Raw genomic sequence first — 23,144 nt, forward strand, 5'->3', positions numbered from 1 at the left:
TCGTTCCAAATATCAGCATGGCTAATGTGAAACAACAGCAATAGCACTTAAGAAAACAGAAATATTATTTAATCATTTAATGTTTATTAAAATGTATAATTATGCCATAATGCTTAATTAGGTTTAAATTAATTGTATTATACATGTATAGACATATAGATATTTTCAATCATGTAAAAAAAAAAAGAAAAAAAAAAAAAAAAAAAACGAGTTCAGATCCACTCTTCACTCTTTATTGACAAATAAAACAGACATAATCATTCAGCTTCATTTACTGCTTTTACTTGGTGTAGTTATTTTCTCCAAGACTCCCTCTGACATCTATCAAACCAACACATTTTTGAGGAGCCAATGCATGTTCATGATGTAAACTCATTTATAAACAAAGATTCATGAGATTAACGTAGTTTAGATGTGTATTTTGCATAAACTGCAACACCGTTCAAGGCCAACTAAAATATAATTACTCTTTACTTACATTTTCTAAAGGAATGCAAAGATCTGCAATACATCTGGGGGAATATCTGCATCTGGTAATCAGATATGCTTGATAAGGATATCCTCTCTGCAAAACTTGTGAAATGCCATAAAGTGAAGCTTTCTTTGCTGCATTTGAAATGAGGTCCCTTTGCATAAGAACTATTATATAAATGTGTCAACATAAAGGATAAAAGTTACATAAAAAAAACAAACTCTAATAATTTAAGAGACTGGAAAAAATATAGACAAAATCTCCACCTATGCAATAATGAGAGGGCAACTGTAATGATATTTGCCTTGATTGAGGAGTACAAATTTATGAGAACAAAAACATGCTGTTCATAATCCTGTGTGATGTATGGCAACACCACTTGAGTTTGTATTATTACAAATCAATACATATTGCTGCAAGAACTGAACAGTTATGAAATCATTGCAAATATGTTATGCAGTTCTAGCTCAGATTATTTTCAGCTTCAACTAATTACATCTAGTTTACCTGCTTGTAAATTATTCCATTTATGTCCTGATGTAGAACACCTGAGAGAGATAGAGCCTTACAAAGTCACAGTGTTCACAAGAATCATGAAATCTCACAAGCAATCTGATGGGCTCCTGTAGTTTGGAGGTGTGGCAGTTGGGGAGGGAGAGAATATGGGTGTGGTTTAGTCTTCAAACTTGCCCTCCAGAATGCTGTCAAAAGTAAAAGGCATGAACTTGAAGCCCTGTCCAGTGTAGAATTTATTCTGGAACTCCACCCTATAGAAAATAAGTTGGGGAACAAGGTCAGTGGATTGCAATTCTGAGTTTAAAATAAAATAAAATAATAAAATATATATTTTTAGTTTGGTTTTGTACATAGATTTGATAATAATCTTGATACCATCTTTTCAGGAAGTGAGTTTATTTTCAGAATGCAGTTCTCTCGCATGCAACTAACGTTTTTGTGTGTAAAGAATAACATTAAGCACACAGAATAGTCAATGTAACTGTATTTTGCTAGACTAGCAGTGTGTACGTAGCCACTGAAAGGGGGCGGCATCTGTTCTTGAAACTGTTCAACTGTTTTAATTTATAAAGCCAATCATTGTATGTGTGCCCTTACCAATGCAATCTGAGAGCATGAAGGAAGGCGGACAGCCCTTCCATGATCAACAGAATGAACACTGTCAGTGTAGCAAAGAAGGCAAAGATGATTGACAGCGCAAAGAATCCACCAAAATTCCTAGACGCCAGACCCATGTGCATCACCATTGTCCACAAGACCTCAGAGAGCTCTGGAAGAAAACAAAGACTTTTTAAGAAGTTTCTTGTAAACAATTACTCAATTACAAATTGCAAAGTGAGAGGATAAACATGTACTGGCATTTGTACAGGGCTGCAGTTTATGAATTAATTTAATAGAGATTACAAAGACTTTAATTATTACTCTACAACTGAAGAAGAACTGAGCATAATCAAATTTCCATGTATTTTCAATACAATAAATGCGAGTATGCGTGTGTGCATTACTTACGTGCATGGGCCAGACTCAGCGCCCAAAGCCGTAGATAAGAGGCAGTATTTGAGATGCAGCCTAAGCAGTATTCTATAGTGTGAATGGCTTGATGCACTGCAACATCTGCAAAATTAAACTAAAGAGAGAGAGAGAGCAATAAGAGCTTTTCAGACTAATGAAGACACAGAAATCTAATCCCACTCCCAGCTCAATCACAGCATGATTAGCAGCCTTGAATCTCACAGGCATGAGAACAAAATCACAGCGTGGGGCCTTTCAGATGATCGGCATCACTTGATATGATATATATCTTAATCACAGCACGGCTCACTGGATCATTCCCATGTAATAATGGTGGCTAAAACAAAGGAAAATGAGTGTCTAGAAAAGAATCTATCTAGATGTACTGGAAAAGGATCGAACACCAACTACAGGAGATTACCCAACACTGAAGCCAGCAGGAACACACACACACAAGCCGCAGAGCAAGAGGACTGTATGGGGTGATGGCACACATACACATACACACTCACAAACACAAATGTAAAAAACATCTACACAGAGTCAAGAAGGCTGTCTGCTCTTACCACTTCCTCCTCTGACTGCTTGAAAGGTAATCAGACACATGCACAGACAGACACACAGGGTTAAAAAAGGGTTAATGACAGAGTTAGAATCTGATGAAGAGATGGTGAGAGGAAAAATACACTTTGGGTTACAGAAAATGCACAGATCTAATGACCAACACATTTATTGTCAGTCATAACAAAATGCAGTGGCCCCAAAAAGTATTCAGAAGCTTAAGCCACACCTACAAATGCATGAATGACTAATTAAACAAAATACAACAAAGCAAGTGGCATTTATTTTAAAGAAGCACAGCACACTAAATAAAATATTTCATAAAAAGATTTGTTAGGTTTGAAACAGACATGATTTGGACAACAGTTTGGGCATTTTCTGTTTGTCAAAAGAGTGACGTGATGTGACTAACTACACCTGCTGCTAGGACCCCTTTGTGAAAAGTGGCTGACTCTGCAGCTATGTTCACACTGCAGGCAAATTTATTTTTTTTGCCCACATGTGACTCAGATCTGTTTTTCTCATGACATTGTGAACAGCACAAACCACGTGGAATCTGATCTTTTCAATTCCGATTTGTGCCACTTCCATATGTGGAACTAAATCCGTTACACTTCAGATGCTTCGCAACAGTGGGAGGGAAGCAATGGGAGGATTTTGTTGTGAGAGCTTGGCAACCCTGCTTGTATTTTTTTTTTCCAATCACGTGTGCTTCAGTTCAAACCATGATCTGTTCACACTGTAAATCTGATATTGCCACATTTAAAACAAAAATGTGAACAGCTATACAAAAAAATCTGATCTGAGCAAAAAATGGAATTGAGCACTGAACCTACTAAATGTCTACTAAAAGTAATTTGAGACCAGTTGGTTGAAAGTAATACAAAAATAGCTGAGGAAATTTATGCCATTTATGAGGTCTAGCATCATTTGTTTGCAGATGCCACTTGATTTTTGTAAAAATGAAGATGCGTTTTTAAGTGCAGCTTCAGTGACCAAATACTTTATAGGGTCACCGAAAACGCCAAAATGAGAGAGAGAAACAATCCCAGGGATTTGACTTCAGTCTCCAGTAAACTGACTTTAGTGGCTGGTACCGGCAGGTCTGTTCGGAATGGAAGGAGGAAGATTATTTGGCACTAACGCACTGAAAAGACTGCATCTCAAACCTCAAAATAATAATGCAGGTTATCTGCCTCCATTTTCTTTCCAGTGTAGAGAAACCCAATTAGCTAGGTGGGTGTTTGTTTAGTGTTTTGAGGCTGGTTGCCACGGGATACAGTGGTTGGGGGGGAGAGCCAGTGCTTTTAAAAGGGGCTGCCCCAGTTTAGACCAGCACTGGTATGTAGATCCCAGATCCAGTGAGTCACAGAATGGAATGCCCACTGCGGCCATTTTTGGTACCTGGAAGTTTCACAAAGACTACTATAAAGAAATTCACTTTAATTATTCTTATGATAAAGCGTCAAGTTATTCTCAGGATCAACAGATCGACAAAAACTCGACCCAAACAAATATCCAGATAAATGGGTGGGCAGAACACATGTCATTCTATGGCTGTAGAAAGACTATTGTTAGAGTTCACAAACTAAAGCATCTTTGTAAAATTAAAAATAAACAAGGATGGGTAAAGTATTTAATTAGTAAAATTATTAGTTATTCAACAGGCTAGTTTACAGACAGACAGATAAAAAGAAAAGAAAAAAAAAAAGACAATTCCCTCACCTCAGGTGAGTCTTCTTCTAAGTTTTGGGAGAGCTGGTCATGTTCGATGATCCCAGCTTCATCCTCTGTGGGGCCGTTGCCCACATGGATTCCCCCAAAGTTTTGCATTCCCTGCAGCAAAAGTCACACTAGGTCATGGTTGTGTGTACAAGTAATGTATACGTTTTACCTTTCAAAGATTGTATTAATTTCCATGACCTTTCCAGGCCTAATAATTATACTTAATAGACATTCATGTGGACATTAACGAATATTCTGAAGAATTTCACGACTGATGTACAATGATCGAAATTAAAATAAAAACAAAAAAAATAACGAAAGGAAAATAAAAACAAAAAACACTGTCTAAAAATAAAAAAAATTTAAAACTGGACAAGTAGGAATCTCTAATGTGGCGTGTCCAACAGGTCCTTACCAGACGTCTTCTCCAGAGGTATTGCCTGCGCATTACCAGCGTCTTTACTATGAGCATACACGGTACACAGGCGAGAGCTATAACAACTAGCAGACACTGAATTGCAACCTACAGAGACAGAAGAAAAGAGAGAAACATCAGTTTTAAATGTCAATTTGTCTCATTTGCCACATATACTGATGAATTTACATGATATTGGTGTGTGTACCTGTGCCGTGTAAAATGGCTTGTTGGTGGGATCATTGTAACTGAAGAGGCACATGTTGATGAAGGTTATAAGAAGACTGGGGGCTTCTTTTGAGTTCTTGGCATCATACGCCAACCACTTGTAAAAAATGAGCAGCACCAGGTAGCCAAACAGACTGACCATGAAGATGATCTCAGGAATAAAACCCAGGTAGATGTTCAGAGGTTTTTTGAAGTACCTTCACACGTAGACAAACAGACTTAAATAAGCATTAAATGTCGATACAGACCTGTTAAGAGTAACAACAGACAAGTGCGTACAGGTGATTGAAAAGACTGAGAGTAACTCCAAACGTCATGTGGATGACTCCAAGAATAATTGACATCTTCATCTTGAAGGAGTTCAGAAAGGTCAGCTTATTGGTGGCGATGTTCCAGATCTGTAAGAAGAGAAAGGAAACAGCTCTCAAAGGGCTGAAGTTAGACTATCTTTGCCACAGAACTGTTTAGATGTTTTTACTAGGTGCTTACTGGGTCAATGCCAATTGGATAGGGTCCATTAAACACTTTTGGCACAGCAGGGTCCAGCTGTAATACGTGGTTATCCTTCAGTGTTGTAGGCCTGAATGAGTTAATGGAAAATCAGTGTTAAAAATAATAATGACATGTGATGGCCACACATGAAGATCTGACTTGAATGATCAATTCAAACAAGTGGCTGATTATGAGAGCTACATTTTCTGAGGGCCATAAAAAATAACAACAATGAACCTTTAAAGCAAGATCGATGTAAAATCAATGGTTTGGAATGAACTACTTACGTCCAGTTGCCTCCTCTCTCTCCAAACATGGGTCGGACACTCCAGCCCGAGCCAAAGACATTGAGAGATTTGGAGAAACAGTCATTGTAGATAATCCCAGTATACACTGAAAATATTCCCATCAGGAGAATAATGTAACGACCCGCAAAAACCATGTTAAACATCTAGAGAAAGAGAAAACACCGTGATTTGTAGTAGCCCAAATGACCAAGTAAATGTAGAATCGTTAAAAACAAAGTATATTTAGTATAATGTTTGTTAAATTGCTAAATTCCTTACTTTTTTTTTTTCATTTTCTGAGTAAAAGATATAATTTATGCCTAAACTGTACATTTTCAGACCATGTTGTTTTATTAACAGAAAATTATAAATCTTATAACTTTAAAACTAAACTTTAAACAATCATCACCCAAACACATAACAAATGTCCCATTTATCTTTGCCTTTATTAAAAATAACCCATAACAAAAGGAGTCTGTTTTATTCTCCACTTCAAAACTTTAATTTTCATGCTAAATAACACTACTTAAAAACAATTAGGATCAATATTTTCTGTATTCAGGATCTATACGTAAATAAAGCTATATGACATGAATATTTGATTTGAACAAAATGATTAAATAATAATTATGAGATGGGTGGATAAATGGATGGGAGTATGGATACCTCATTGTCGTTTTTCTGGGCAATTAATCTGCTCTCTCGCAGTACCAAATAAAGTGCAGCGCAGGTCATGAGTATGCCATGACCTAGATCGCCAAACATGACCGCAAACAGGAAGGGGAAGGTGATGATGGTGTATGGAGCTGAACATAGGAGCACAAACATGGATACAAACATTATGCTGAGACACCCACAAAATAAATAAATAAAAAGGTAGCACAGCAGGATCTGTTGATCTGTAGCTTATTTTAATCACTGCAGAGGATTTTGGGACAAAACTATTGAAGGTCAGGGTTACCTGGGTTGATTTCCCGGTAGTTGCTGATGCCGTAGGCATCAACGATGCTCTGAAAGCCAGAGGTGAACTTATTGGTTTTGTTGTAGGTGGGTGGGGTCTGTTTGGTCTGCATTCTGTTTAGGATGGAGGGAACAGTGGATCCACTTCTCTCCTGCATGAAATAGAGCGGAATTTAAGACAAACATTCATGCATGAAAACAAATGCTCCAGTTTGCTTCCCAGTAAACAGTGGCGCAGTTGTACGCATGCCTCTATATTGCATTTATGTAAATGCTTATTTATCTGTGGAAATAGTGTCACTTGTTTGCTTAAATTTCAAACAGATGCTGCATATTTTGAACTGAACTTGAACAGCATGTAAGTGCATATGAAGGCAATGTGTAAGACAGCTGATATTAATAGCTGCTAGTTAAATAAGGCATGAGGAAGAATGCCATGTGCAAGGACAGGCTTTGAACTAGCACGCAAGCACAATCCTTCACATTTCAACACACTGCCTACATGAACTTAACACTATTACACTTCTAGTTTAAGTTCAGACGGAAGCTGCTTTTTTGTTACCAAAACAATGCTTTACATGGATTAACAAATTGTCTGGAAGAATCCATCTGTAGGTTGCTGGCTGTAAGTCCAGCATTATATAAAGAATATATAACCCCGTTTTAACTCTATAAAGACAGAGGCAGACACAGAAGAACAGAAGGTGAATTTGTGTGAGCAGTTAATCCTCTTACAGTGTGATTATTACAAGGTTAACACTGCAGTGACCTCTGACCCTTATACTACATCCTCTCACCACAGGGATTACAGGTATCACACCTGCTCTACCCTTACTGTCCTGCAGTAAGGTGTGACATCCCAGACGCCACAAAGGTATCACACCTTCTGCTGTGAATAAGCTATGAGAATCTAGAATCCATCACTCAAGTGATCTTCAGCACGCACTATATCAAACAAACAAACTTATCAAATTTTGGTTCATGTGTTAAGTCAAAGTTCAGACTGCTGTGCCAAAGCGTTGACAAACAATCATTCTTACTCAGTGGATATTAAATGAAGGCACTGTATACTTGTATGCAATAAAAACACAAAATAAATGTATTTTAAATACATTCAAATTTTTCTTTATGTATTTTCCAATTAATCAAAATCAAAGAAAATTTGAAAAAAAAAAAAAAAAATCATTCACTATTGGAGGAAAAAATGCAAAAATCACAAACATTATGAAAACTGAGGGAATGGATTGCCTCTGCCTATCTCATCCATCGTTTTATCAGTTTTCTCATCAGCAGAAGTGATGGACAGAGTCCACTTGTGGTGCTGTGAGAAGGGGATCAGGTTTCAGCAGCTCTAGACCACAGGAAAATTAAAACTTTGATCTGAGAGGTCTCATGACTCAATGTAAAAGCATCTGGGCATTCCGTCCTAGCACTCAGTCTCCTGTGTGCATATCTGTGTGTCCTAGGATAATAGAAGCTAAAACCATGTTTACAAAGTGTGAGTCATTGTATGTGATGACAAGAACAAATCGGCTACTCCTTAGAGACAACACGTGTGTTGGTAATATATGTGGTCTAACATGCCAATGTAAAATGGACTAAATACAGCCCCAGTGTAATGCAGCTTACATCAGGAGTTGTGAAATCAAATTGAAGACTTTAATATAATTAATAGTTTATGTCCATACAGATCAAATCAACACAATTTCAAAATAAATCATGTATCTCAGATTCTTTTGCTTAATTAAACACATCTAACTGTAAAATAGGGTAACTGCAAGTTTCAAATACTCAAGATGTGTTTTATTCAAGAGATACATATGCATTGAAAATGTTTTATGTACTAATAGATTAATATATATATTTGAATTAGAGTTCAATCGATATTGGATTTTGCAGATATGATAATGTGTTTAAAGAAAGGCAGCAAACAGATTATAGTGCTGATATTAGTAAAATCTTTATACTGAATGTGTTAATGTATTTTCTTCCTGTGACAGGATGGCCCCCCAAAAAACTGCTAAAGTTATTATACTTATGCATTTAAAACAAACCAGCAATAGCAAGCAGCAAATTGTGGTTCATGGCTATTACATAAACTAAAGACTACTGCCTATTAAATATGTCCCACAACTTTGTATCGCCCCATAGCAATATTCTGTTTTAATAGGATATAATGTATGTCAACAACAACCATCAAGCCAGGATCTTTAAAATATCTATAAACTACAACAGTTCCAATATGTCTAATATTATTTATCAAATTAGCCTAAATACATCTTTAGTAGAGCCTTTATTAGAGTTCAAATGACACAGGCCAATTGTAACATTTAAGATGTTGATTTGAGATCAGATATCATAAATGACAATGAATCACTTTATCAGTGATGTGCTCATTAGAGAGTAAATGTAATTATAAAGAGTAAAAAGTCATGCTGTGTGATTTGATTTGCTGGATTCAATTATAGTAGGTACCAGCCTGAAGAATGAGACACTGTACCAACCTCTTCTGGCTTAAGATCTTAGTAGGTTTACAGAAACATCAATCAATATAAGTGTATGCAAGAGTGTGTGTTCCTCACCGTGCCCCGACGCAGGGCAAACTGAATGGAGTCTAGATCGGACACAGGGCACCAGATCTCAGCAATTAGACACTTCTGAGTGACATCGATGTTGCAGAGGTTCAGAGTGTGATAAATGGCTTTCATCTTCCGGACCTTGATGAACCATACTCGGACAGTCTTGGCAGCCGCCTGCAAAACACGCTGTCTGTGATCCTCCGTCTGATTCAGCACCTGGAACACACAGCAGAGAGGAAGAGGAGGGGTCAAAACAGGAAACATCAGATCACTGAACAAGTGAGGTGATATAGTCACAATTATAGCTGAAAGAGCAACCTGAGTCTGAGCAGACTGCAGTTTAGTGTCAAGTCTGACATGGAAACACGGTAAATGTTCAATATCCTTTAAATGTCTGAATATTTTTCAGAAAAAAAAAAAAACCTGTTGTGAATATCTTTTGTATGACTGATGTGAAGTACACACAGTAACGGTTCTCCGTTTAGTTTGAATCATGACAGAAAAACATTTGGAGTTCAGTGAGGGAGTTCCATAATGATAGTCTGATTCAAACCATTCCTTTGCTTATGAGCTTGTAAATCTTTTTGAGGAACCATCAGAAGAGTTTTTTTTTTTTTTGTTTTGTTTTGCATGGAACAAAACAAATCTGAAGTATTTAGCCAATGCCACCACAATTTTGTCACAATATTTACAGGTGTAATTCAAAGCTATTGCAAGAATAGCGACAAATAGGTACTCAACTTCAAGTTCCCCATTTAATCAGACATGACAGAAAAAAAAAACATTTGGGGTTTAGTTCATTAATGACTCTGGATGATTCACTGACACAATAACAGTTCTCCGTTTAGTTTGAATCATGACAGAAAAACATTTGGGGTTCAGTGACGGAGTTCAGTAATGATAATCTGATTCAGTTAATCTGATTCAAGCCATTCACTCACTCGTGAGCTTGTGAATATTTTTGAGAAACCATCAAAAGACTCATTTGTTTTTGCATGGAACAAGAAAGATTCCCACCCCACTTAGGTCACAATAGTTGTAGGTGTTATTCAAAGCTAGCAACAAATAAGAGCTCAACTTTGAAAAGTATACAAGCACCCTCTGTCAGCTACTGTATGAACAGGAAAATTCAAGAGCCACACCTGTTGGTAAACATGTTTGTGAATCCCAAACATTGGATGTGCGAACGTAGCCAATATGGCTTCTATTTAAGTAAGGTGTATTTCTTAATCATTCAGGAGTGACCAGGGAAGTGTGCCAGTATCTGGTTGGCATGTTAGACAGATAGAGTGGCTACATTAACGTCCAAGTGCGCATTCTCGCTCACACGGGTGGGACATACGCAGCCGCCCACTCTAAAAATCAGACACACTCGCCCACGCTAGAATATCCCACATGCTCACCCAACGCTGGAAACATACTGAGACTCACCCGCACTGACAAATCAGGCAAACTCGTCCACTCTAGGATTTATGTAATCCTTTATAATGTGTCCCAAAGAGCTTCCGTCTTGCTCAAACAGCAACAGAAACACAAACATGGCCTGTGTACTATACTAAAGGGTACCAAATTCTCCCTAAATCTGTGAGAGGATCACAGGGACATGAATGATTCCTGCCCGGCAGGCGCACACACACAGACACGTGCATAGTGACCATTCTCTCTCACCTCAGGGGCAAACAGGCCCGCTAATAGCTCGAAGTGAGTCAGTGACATGGAACTCGAGCGCATACTCAGTCCCGGCCCTGTCAGCACTCTTGTGCTTGGATAGGTTCCTTCATTTCTTTTGAATACTCAGAGAGCAAACGGATATGCATGTGGGTTTTCAGAGGGTGTGGGATAAGAGAGAATCAGCGAATAACTGGCAAACATGAAGAACAAACTCCCACAGCATGTGGATATGCACAGACAGGAACTCTCACTATGAGACAGCCGCTGTGAAAAGCACCTCACAGTTGTAACTTGTTGTGATGCAATAACAACAAGAGTTTCTTTTCAGATTTTTGTCAATCAATTTCTATGTTGTCATGTTTTGAGGGTAGCCTTGCCTACAAATCTTGCTCCACATAGCTGTCTATCGACCTAAATCAGGTTTATAAATTTAATAGATGAAAATGAGGCTGTCAGGGACAGGTTTACAGTCTTTACAATAAAACGCACTGTAAAAGTCCCTGATCACGTGATTTTCACAACTTTCAAAGCTGTTTTATGGAGTTTTTGTCCACTGAAAGTTTATTTCAAAGAGACGTCTCATAAGCTGAACAATCGGAAAGTTGTTAAACAACAGTACAATTCACAGAATTTACTGTACTTCAAACCCTCTAGGTTTTCACTCCTGTCAAAAATGTTATATGGCACAACTTGAATTTTTTTAAAGAACAAATTCTGATTGGCTGTGATATTACTGTCAGCGAGTGCAGAAAAATGGTATGATGCGGAAACTTGTACGTGCCACTGTGCAGACACTGAATAAATTTAACGTGAGAACTTAGCAGTGGTGATAAACTGCCCTGCCATGTGTGGGCATCTGTGTGGGTGGGAAGCTATGGGTACTATATAAATGCATGAGGACACACTCACCCAAAGTTATCATCCCAAATAAGGTACTATGAAAGATTCTCTCAAAGACCCAGTGCTGAAACACCATCCAAGCAGTCCCCCATTACGTCTACTGGTAGCCCCTAATGACTCACTGAGGGAGATTCCCTCAGCCGTACAAACCAACAGACACCGACTGTGCACTGACACAGCCAGTGGATAATTCAGTCAAATCAACCTACACTTTCATGTAAGTGTGTTAGTTTAATCTCAGCTCAAGAGAGGGAATAAAAAAGAAAAACAGAGAAGAAAATGAGAAAAAGACAGTTCCCTCCCAGAGTTTTGGGACCTGAAGTTTAATCCAGAGGTTTTCAAAGTGATACACACACCCGCAGGGGGCGCCACAAGCCAAAAAAAAAAAAAAAAATCTAACATGAATTAAAATAAATGTAAAAACTAAATACATTTAATTAAATAGCCATGCACTCTCATACTGTAAAGACAGTGATCTGCACTAACTGTGAAATAATCTTATTGACATAAGAACAAAAATAGATCAAAATTTCAATTATGTGGGCAACAGGAAATATTTAGGGTCTGTTTATAGAATAATGTAAGTTGCTATGATTAAAAGCATCACCAAATGTATATGTAAGTTATATGACACAGTCAGAGTGCAGTGTTTTTTGACATTTACTTGTAATTTATTGTTTAATTATTTATTTTACTGATAGTGAAATCCACCCTGTTCTAATCTAATCTGTATTTGGTACAGCAGACAGTTTCTGATCACACTCATTATGTCATGTAATTTCATTACGCCACTCTAGCTGGAGTTTAGGAAGCAAACGGCATCAATTGATGTACTGTCAAATCATATTCAGTCATATCACTACAAAACCAGCAGTGTGCATTCACGAGTTTGTTTGCTTTCCTGTTTAAATCTTTTAGGCACTCTGTAAACAGCTACGCTTTGTTTTTCTAACTTATTTTATGATCATCATTTTATAATCTCTGATGTAAGAACCTCTGATCAGACTGAGGTCTGTTCTTTCACATACCGCTCGGATAGAAACAGCAGAGACACACACAAACACACACAGATGAGGACATTTCGACTTTGTTCAGAGTGCAAACAGGTGGTCTTGCCATTGTGTCGGTGCTTACATTGTTACTATAGCAGCTGACGCAGATGGACCAGATATTGGTGATAACGTTTGAATAAGCAGATCAGATTTCATCATTTGTAAAATGACAGTGCAAACAGTGTGGCAGGATTTGAAAACTAATTCAGATTTATGGACAAACAAAGAAACAGAGAACTATTCTAACAGAACTAGATCAGGTCTGGATGCAACCATAACATTTAACTCACCTCATAAAATAAAAAGAATAACTTAAATAAATAAAGACTGTCTCTACATGCACTTATTTTGGCCAAATAAATAAAAGACAGTTATATAATCTTTGCTCATAAGGAGAATGTGTGTGTGTGTATGTGTGCGCACATGTTGCACTTATGTCTTACCATCTGGAGATCATCAATTCGAGTGTTGACTCCAGCTGCCATTTCCTTCCTCTCTTGAGGGGTCTCAGGACAGGGGTACAGAGATGCCCGAAACCTAACATAAAAATATTGGTAAAATATATGAATCTGGAGTATATTAATTTTACGAATATGTGAAATACAGATTACACTATCAAAAGTTTGGGGTGAATAAGATTTTTTTTTTTTTTTATTAATACCTTTATTCAGCAAGAATGCATTATATTGATCAAAAGTAACAAAGAAAATTACTACACAAAAGATTTCCATTTCAAATAAATGCTCTTCTTTTAAATCCTGAAAAACGGATCATGGTCTCCATAAAACTATGCACAACTATTTCAAACACTGATAATAAGAAATTGTAATAATATTTCACAAGATTACTATCCTGTATTTTAAATAAATAAAGCAGCAACAGCCTTGATGAGCATAAGAATCTTCTTTCAAAACCAATAAATTTTATATCAACCCAAAGTCTACAAAATCAGAAAACAATGTAATGTTTTCAAAATCTCATGTAAACACCATTTTCTTTTGTTTTGGTCACTCTGTATTGAGACTGGGCAGTGATGCTCTCGTACCCTTCACAAATCTTCTTGACTCTGTTTTTTAGCTGGTCTCCCTGGAAGAAAATGATGAACACAGATTTGTGTACATGGTCTCCCTGGAAAAAAGGAAAATAAAAAAAAAACATAAGAGGAAGCTCATATTAAATATACAGTTAATGATCCAAAATAAACAATTATATCTTGCAAAGCTATCTTAAAAGTTATTTATTTTTATTTTTCACAGGGGAAACTGACTGTGGCGGGGTCCTCAAGTGGTTCCTCGATATCTGCCTGTCGCAGGAAGACATTTCCACGACAAACTCTCCACAGCATCCTCTCAAAGGTGGGAATCCTTTCTCTGCCAATTACCCCTGCAACAAACCTGCAACCAGCATCAAAGGTGAGCGAATTATATCAGTATCCTCCAACAGCAGACATCTGAATAATGAAGGTTTGTGAGGTAAAATGATACACTGAAAGCAATTCAGGCTGTACTGTAATTTCCACATGTGAAGCATCCATGTTTTAGCTGTCCATAACATAGCTTAGTAAGACAGAGATCAAACCCACTAACATAGCTGCTCACCCAAGCCTAAGAGGAGCGGCACGTACAACCTCATTGGGATCCAGTAGAGTTGACGACTCTTCCAAAAGTGCAGGGTCTTCCATCTAACAAAAACGAAAAGAGAACAATAATTAGATTTATCTCTTCCTGTAAAAATAATCTGACTTTCAATCAAAGTTCATTGTAGTGTTGATAATATTGTTTCAGGAAATAGTTTTCTAATAAATAAAGGGCCCTTTAGCAGGGCAAAGGTAAATTCAAGTATCATATGTTAAGGTAAAGTACTTCTTTCATATTACATAAATAAGACAAACGTATGTTTAACTTAAGTTTTCAATTAAATTACTGTTAAAAAATTTATTTAGAGGATTTATTAGAGTAAATCTTGATATTTAATAATACTCAACCAGCTGACTACCTTTACCCAAAGCAAATTACAATACATGTTATTACAGGGAAAACCAGGGTGATGTGCCTAACTCGAGGGCACTGGGATTGTAGCACAGGGATTGGTTCTTTGAATAGTTAGAAACGGCTGTTTTTTTTGTTTGTTTGTTTTGTTTTTTTATTTTAACCACTGAGCCAAACCACCCTCACACCACCCACCACCAGTCTGTGAGAGAGCCCAAGTTAGCGGAAGTGTAAAGTGAATGATTACGAGACAGCTTACCACTTACAACTTAACTGCTTGATCTCAAACGATCTTTAACAACTTGTAAAATAAATATATCACAACAAAATGCTAAAGTTCAGATCCAGGAAGCACAGAAATGTATGGTCAAAGATCTCCAACAGGCTGAAAGACAGAAAAGAAACACCCTGGAAGTAGCAAATTATCCCAGGCACAAAAGGTGGAGCAATTTTTTTACAGGTTCATGAAACGTGTGAATAGGGAGTCGAACACCTTGCAGAACTGGTCTTGGGAAGGGCAGAGTGACATCATCACCAGCGGCTGAGATGTGACCAGGAATTCAGAGAATGGCCTTTCAATCTGTTAGACATGCATCTGTCTTTGTCAGCTTGAACATTATCACAGACATGGGGAAAAACATGGTTCCTCTGTTTCTGTTAGAGTGCTTGTTGATTTGACTAGTGAATGGTGTTGATTTTTCTGATCTGATGGTTTGTATTCAAATACAACCACAGTATGACATTTGTGAGTAAAGGCCATTTTACACGGTAAAGGGGAACAGCGAGTTCCCAGTTCAGGCTAAATGGAAGAGAAGTGGATCATGGCAACACGAAAAACAACACAGAAAGTGCCACCGCAGTAAAGTTAAGCACAAAAATACAGTTTCTGCTAGCTTTCTTAAATGTTACATGCCATTGACCAATCCAAGGTGATTTTACTCACAACCAATGGAATAGTTTTAGCATTTACTTGGTCAAAAACAATGTTGAAGAGAGGTTTATTGCAGTACTTTATGGCTTCATTAGCCATCACTTACATAAACAATGTAACAGTAATTGCCCCGTTCAGATGCAGCATGTTTTTGCTCAAGCTGAAGCAGCAGCAGATATTGTTGTGGTTGCACAGGTACATTTCAAACCGCCTCTCAAGAGTGTGAAAAGGAAGAAGACAACTAAGACTGCAAGATCGCAAGCAAAGCTTGCAGCCTCTCATGTACCATGTAAAATGCCTCAGGAAATACCACAGGAAACTCTAAAGGCTTAAGGTTTTGTAAGAGATGAGGTATTACAAACCTCATCAAAGAACTGCTGTGTTCGTCTGAGGATGTGCTTAAGCTCAGTCAGTTCCAGGAAGTTCTTCTTCAATGCTTCCTGGTTGGTGTTGATCTCCTTGAGCTCATTCTCCAGCTTTTCAAAGGTGGCCTACAAAAAGTGAAAGGAGGACACAACTCATTAAATGCATTCAAAACTGTTCACAGCTTAAGTCCTCTGAAATTGACACAATAGCTAATAAGCACAAATAAAGGCAAAATAATCTAAATAAAAAAATGTATTTATTTATTCTATGATGCAAAGCTGAATTTTCAGCATCATTACTCCAGTCTTCAGTATCACATGATCCTTCAGATATTATTCTAATATACTTATTTGCTGCTCAAGAAACATTTTCTGTTATTATCAATGCTGTGCTTAATATTTTTTTGTGGAAACAATCATACTTTTTTTTTTTCAGGATACTTTGATGAATAGAAAGTTTAATAGAACATCAATTACATATAATTCAATGTTTAAACCTAATAAACTACTCTAATAAAAAAAAATCAGTATTGAATAACATAAGAATATTTTGCATTCACACTTTTAGCAGACGTCTAAACCAACAAAAGACTTACAAATATTTGTAATCAACAACCTCTGTCCTCATGCACAAACTCTGTGTTTTAGCACTGTGCTCTTCCCAATGTATTATGGGTTGGATCCAATGCTGCCTTAGAATTTAGGAACAAACTTTTCATCATCCCTTGATACAGTGCCTCTGTAGGCAGCTCATAATGTTTCTAGACTAAGCGACTTTAATTATGGGTTCTTTTTATTTCTAATTCAAATTTTCAGCCTTATTTTGAGTTGTCCATTAAGTTTTTATACCTCCAAATCAATCATGTCTCGTGGAAAAGGGACCTCTGGGTTCTCCCCGGTGTCTACAACAGGTATGTTAGCCTTTTTGATTTCCTTCTCAACAAATCCTTGAAAAGAAAAGAAAAAAAAGCAGAGAAAACAGAGCCAGAAACAGAAAAGGAGAGAAACAGCGTGTTCTTGAACATCTTTCCACTGAATTTAACCAGAACTCATGATGCTGTGTCAGCAATGATTTTCAGCTCACTACGTCAGCAATGCTCACTCAATAACTCACTTAGTTTGCGGTCCATCTCCTCACACCGGCGGACTTCATTCACAAACTTCCTCTGGAATACGTTCACATCGGGGTTCAACTGCAATTCAATGAAAGAGAAAAATTCACTGACCAATTAATATACAATTACCATTCTCTCAAAGACAAGGAAGCCACATTCATACCCAGGGGTGTAAAGAGAAACTGCAAAGTAGTCATATTCACAACGGAACAATGAATCCACATGAAATAAAAACAACACTGTTGGCTGTGAATAACTAGATGAGGGTTCAAGGATGAGTGAGTGCTCTTAGGCCACTTTGAGCAATGTTTCATAATCACTTCCTGAATGAGATCATAACGTTTGTGTATCTGATTTTATTTAAATTTAAATCTTCCCCAATTCAATTTCATCTGGTCTTAGTCTCACACTCTACTGAATATTCTTTGCTCTCTATCTGTTTCCCATCCCAGTAGCAGTCAAATCAAGTTTGCATGGTAAAGCAATGCTCAAAATCTTGTATGCAACACATCTGTACTATCGCAAAATCATCAATGCTGCAGGGACATTAAAACTGAGGAAGGAATTACAACACCACTGTACAGTACATGTCTGGTCCGGACGCAGTTCCAGTAGTGGCATTTTTATAACCAAAAACTGTCAAAACAAACTGAATAGTGCAAACTCTTAGAGTGAAGCTCAAACAGAACAAATATGATGTGAAAATAAACAGAAATGTAACGTCAATACTGGATCTTTAATTAAGGCAGCAACTTTTCTCAAAGGCCATCAAATGTTTACCTGAAGTAACTTGTCCCATTTTATTGTAGACACTGAATGTGCCTACACAAGAAAGTCTATGAATGTGTATAAGTTGTGATGCTTAGGGTAAACGCACCTATTAAGATATTGGTTTCAGTACAAAAGTTATGTTAAAATATTAATCTCTCACACAAAAATATTTCATTTTATTTTAAATGACAAAAGCATTTCAATTAAGATATACATTATTAAATTAAAAAAGTCTGGCTGTGCTTAATGTGTAAATTTGTGTACCCTTTAAGCACACCCCTGCTCCCATTAAGCTCACATCATGTTTTATTAAATATTCTTGCTTATTTAAAGGAACATTTTTAAAGAATAATTGTAAAAATATATCTTTTTGAAGGTACAAAGTCAATCACAAAAACAGAACACTAAAATCAAGCAACAAGGCATTCAATTTGATCAGTTATATATTCATAATAAAATGTCATGTAAGCACATTGCAGCATGTATACTAGTCCACTTTCAGCTAAGTAACACATTCAAATCAAATAAAACAAACCAATAAAAATTTTCTTCATGGGGATGAACACAGAAACTAGCCTCAGTATGAAACCTCTTTTTAAATGGATGTCTTATCTATAGTCTCTTAAGGCTGGAATACACTACACAGTGCTGGAGAAGTTGATGCTAGTTGGCAAAGATCAGAGCCAGTCTGCAGATTTGAGTTGACAGAATCCATAGAAAATCGATTAACTTAACTTAAAGTGACAACCATCAGTTAATATTTAAAGTCTATTTATGAACTATTTACATAGACGTTCAATGTGGAAGAGCTTAAAGAGAGCACAACCATTTTTTATAAATTTCATGTAATTTAATTTATTAAAATGACAGGATTTTTGCTAAATAAATAGTCGAGGTCATGTATTAAGTTCATACATATTTTAATATGAACAACTATTATTAACAATGTCTATGAAATTATACTTTTTCTTATTGATGTCACACTGAAGCTGTGTGATTTTCATAGTAGTGCACCCTTTCAGCTCACCTTAAAATAATATGAAATCTTTCAAAACTACAGCACTGTAAAACCACAGGCCAGCAATAAACTGTCAATTTATAATATTATGGATGTAAAAGTACAAGCCAGTAATGCCTGTGAAGTAATATATTAGCGTAGCAGACAATCTCATACAGCTAGTCAGCTAACTGTGTTTTGTAGCATCTGCTGGATCTAATGTAATTATTTCCCACATCCAAATTCTAGGTTATAATATGCAAAAGTTTGAACATTAATCTCTTAATTTTACAATAAGTAGTGAAACTTACCCAACATAAAGGCTTAAAAATCTAAAAAAAATGCACATTTAAGGGGCTCCTGTTTTGGTGAAAGTTTTTAGACATATTTCAAAACGGCCACCAGGCAGTGTGCACACATGGAGACTTTTTATATTTTTCTTTTTATAATCTGATCTCAAAAATGGAAGTGTGCTTAATGGGTACGTGAGCTTAATAGGTACGTTTACTCTATTTCTTCAGTTATGCTGACATTTGTTGACAATGACATCAATGTTACTGCCATGAGTCACTATGAATGAAGCTCCACCCTCTGTTGTTTTGATTGGGTTTGACAATGAACAGTAAATATTCTAGGAATTAATAACCAGTGAATTATGACGTGGTCTATACTTACATCTCTGAATTGCACCATGCCGATCTCCCCCAGCTCACTGACACAGCAGTAGGCAGACTCAGACTGGAGGAAGAGCTGAGCCAGAGTCATCTCCTCACTGCGAAACAACTCCCCCATAATGCACTGCTCTCTACTGAATGCACTAAGGGGAGAATGTCTGAGGGAAGAGGAAGAAAACACAAATGCTAATAATATAAACAAAAGGTTTCACATAAACAGAGTAATATTTCTGTTTGACACCAAGCACAGTGGTTAAGCCACACTGACTATGCAAACGTAGAGTTTACTTTAACCAAAAGGAAGGAAGGCAGCCCTTAAAACAGCATGTCAGCATTTATATCCTCAACAATTCTGATCTGTTTACTGATTCTGTGCAAATTCTGTTATGCTCATAGTCCAGCAAGATGACGATACCACAGATAAATGCTCTGTGACATTGAGCTGAGCTGCATTGGACACAGCTGATAGTTTACAAGTCATGAGAATCATAGGAATGTTCTGTTTTCAAAGTTTTAACATTTAATGGTTATCTGACAGTACTGTACGAGAAGCTTGCTTATAGATATCAGATCAGCAGCTATGAAAAACCAACTGCAAACTGGCGCTACTCAATTATATTTTATTTTATATGATGTTATATATTTTAAATGATATAACTTTTAATGTAATTAAATATAGCGCGAGATCTAATTAGTCTAAAAATAACACCAACTATGTTGCAAATCAATTCTGATTAATCGGCCAGTCCTACTACAAATCAAGGCAAAGCTTCTGGAAAGATTCCACAATCTTGTGCCCAGAGGGCATGCAAAGAATGCTACACTTCTTTGCTGTTTCACCGTTCTCATGGCATGTGATGCCCCAAACAGCTGAGAGAATAAGCACATGCTATCACAGAAGAATGAAGAAAACACACAGGCGCATTCAGTGATTACACCGAATAACCCGATGAACTTTACTTTCCCTGGACCTACCGCTACAACTGCATGGAATGTGCTCTCCTAGAGCAAATCCTGATCTTCTCAGTGAAATACATGTGGTCCAATCAAAGGAGTGAATTGTAAATTGTAGCCCATTCTTCAAAGCAGTCCTTCACTGAAAGAAGTTTACTATTCATTAAGAATGATTGTACGATGGACTCCACTCACAGGGAGCGGATTATGGATTAAGCTGCGCCATGTGACTCTCCATACTAAACATTACCAACACAAAGGCACTTTGTGGCAGATTAAGACACAAAGAAAAACGACAGAGCACAAAAAGCCATTTCATATTTTTGTTAGGTCCATTTTACAACTTTTAAGTGGTTGAGAAGGGAAGCGAGTAGTCTTTGTTTCATGGGTAATTCCACACGTGCTGAATAATGCAGCACCTTGGGGAATTATCAAGATGCAGATACTCTTTCAGCTGTCTCTCTGTATCCTGCTCTTTTTTCCATTCTCCTGTACAACTACATACAGCCATCCCAGCATCATCGGGTATCAGTGCAGTGGACCAATGCAAGGTCTTTCAAAAACAGAGCCTACAATAAGACATCATATTAATAATGTGAACTCCTGTGGCAGGGCGTCTAATCAGGTTGAGTATGCAATAGAATAGAATAGAATAGAATAGAATAGAATAGAACAGAATAGAAGTCTTTATCACCCAGAAAACTGTTGAAGGTACAGTTGTCCAGCCTATCAGCACAATACTGTAGCATACAACAAGGGCTTTTAATCTTTTAGACCCCTCAAATATGATCATCCTCAACCAAAAAAATCCCTGTCTTAAGACCCAAGACAGCAGCTATATAGTATCATTTATAAAAACCCAATTTATACTTTGAAAAATGTGTAAAATATTATTTGGGAAACGTTTAGTTTCTATTACGCTACATTAGGTTTTTTTTTTCTACTGCACTGTTAGATTATTTATTAACTACGTTCTACTTTAATAAAATGTTTTTATGATTCCACTTAGTTTTATCTTGTACTTGTTTTATTTATACACTGTTTTCCCTCCACAACACAATGTCATACAGAAATCCCATTCACGCTAAATGGTGAGCAGTCAAAGTTTTCTGAGCCCTTACTGTATACTAAATACCTAGCGGAAACTACTTCGGCAATAAAAGGTGGTATTGCATCGTTGAACTGTAAGAAGAGGTAACGTTAAACACAGACACCGTCTTATTTACTAGCCTGACATTAGTCTAGCTGTCAACCCAAGCATTGTGCGTCAACAAGTAACAGGGCAAAGTGGCACATTATACACTTCCGTGTTTTATTGTAACAAATGGAAGGGGACTCCTATCAGGTTCAAACTTGAAATAGTAAACAGCAATGACAGAGAGTTAACGCGCTAATGCTAATCATCACCGACAGGTTGTTACCTCAGATAACTTAACGTTAAGCTGAAAGAAAACGCTCTTCTCTTCCAAACACAACTCTCTGGGCGTTTCAGAATAGTTATTAAGTGAGAATACAGTTATTTCAGCAAGAACAATGTAACTTACTGAGTTTAATCAGTTGAAATGGAGAGCTGCTGTCTCTGAGTCTTCAGCGTCGCGAGCGTCAGCTGACCAGAACGAGGCAGAGCTGGCGTGACGACATGAAGTCCTGGTCACGTGACCGAGGTTACCTGTGAGAGGTGGCTCCGAAAACAGCGCGTAAACTGGGGAGTGTATCTGTTTGTTCGCATACTTTCTTTCCGCTTTTATTTCTTTATTTAACATAGTTCTTATTATGTCGATAAATATTAGCTATTTTTCTGACAGCATCTGTTGAATTGTAAATTAAATATATTGTCCCATAGCCATAGTGCTAGAGGAAGACCTTCCCAAACTTAATTTTTTTTTTCTACCCCAGATTATTTTTCAGTTCCTCAGTCTGTGGTTTGAAGATGGTGGTTACTCTGGTATTAAACCACTTCCTGTTGCCTCATTGTCATTGTTGCCATCATATTTTGTGCTTTTGATACACCAGGATCAGTCAGTAAACTTTTTTCTTTAACACTTTTATTATTGTTGTTGTTGTTTACTTCTGAGCCATACATTACCTATGGTGGCCGAGAGAGCTCAATGCGCTGCAACTTCAGAAAACACATGCAAATAGAAAAAGCACCAGCAAATCAAGAAAACATCTTCATCAGTTTGACAGCAGGTGCTGCAACACCATGCATTACTGGCAGATTGAAATAGCGCTTGATGTAACCATCTTCTACCTCACACGGCCTGGTGCCTTTTTACCTTTTTAATTCAAAAGTGACCAATATTCAATTTTCAACAGCAGACAATCTCAAACAGTTGCTCGAGCTCAAATGCCAAGAGGTCACTGTCTGTAGAATCTGTCACTGCCTCTTTAATGAGGGAAGAACTACGCCGAGGAGGATGGGTGAATTAGCACTAGTGTGAAAATTTAGAGTCACGAGGTTGACAGGACTATTCTAAAGT

The 23,144-nt window shown here is 37.2% G+C and overlaps 1 protein-coding gene across 2 annotated transcripts; it reads right to left on the reverse strand.

The window, feature by feature from the left end:
- Window positions 1–71: 71 nt before the first annotated feature.
- LOC306844818 (V-type proton ATPase 116 kDa subunit a 1-like) lies at window positions 72–22,284 on the reverse strand. Of its 2 annotated transcripts, XM_079377205.1 has the most exons (22): window positions 22,209–22,284; window positions 19,712–19,868; window positions 17,268–17,346; window positions 17,003–17,100; window positions 16,151–16,279; window positions 14,468–14,550; window positions 14,137–14,263; window positions 13,915–13,997; window positions 13,313–13,406; window positions 9,250–9,462; window positions 6,669–6,819; window positions 6,374–6,513; window positions 5,708–5,871; window positions 5,418–5,508; window positions 5,208–5,326; window positions 4,909–5,125; window positions 4,701–4,808; window positions 4,286–4,396; window positions 2,566–2,583; window positions 1,997–2,114; window positions 1,586–1,757; window positions 214–1,239 (listed from the first exon to the last, which is right to left on the reverse strand). In XM_079377205.1, exons 2-22 carry the CDS (start codon window positions 19,826–19,828, stop codon window positions 1,146–1,148), a joined length of 2,526 nt encoding a protein of 841 aa, XP_079233331.1. In that variant the 5' UTR covers window positions 19,829–19,868; window positions 22,209–22,284; the 3' UTR covers window positions 214–1,145. The 2 variants fall into 2 exon arrangements, with proteins under 2 accessions (XP_079233332.1, XP_079233331.1); XM_079377206.1 differs by lacking the exon at window positions 2,566–2,583 and having other exon boundaries at window positions 72–1,239.
- Between the last annotated feature and the right edge of the window lie 860 nt (window positions 22,285–23,144).

This window comes from Barbus barbus (genome assembly GCF_936440315.1).
Source record: "Barbus barbus genome assembly, chromosome: 3".
NCBI lineage: Eukaryota > Metazoa > Chordata > Actinopteri > Cypriniformes > Cyprinidae > Barbus > Barbus barbus.

Coding starts and splice junctions, on each gene's coding strand:
- LOC306844818 (XM_079377205.1), bottom strand. CDS start 19,828: ATGGGGGAGTTGTTTCGCAGTGAGGAGATGACTCTGGCTCAGCTCTTC. Junction 14,264..14,467: donor GCCGCTCCTCTTAGGCTTGG/GTGAGCAGCTAT, acceptor TGCTGGTTGCAG/GTTTGTTGCAGGGGTAATTG. Junction 1,240..1,585: donor CATGCTCTCAGATTGCATTG/GTAAGGGCACAC, acceptor TATTTTCTATAG/GGTGGAGTTCCAGAATAAAT.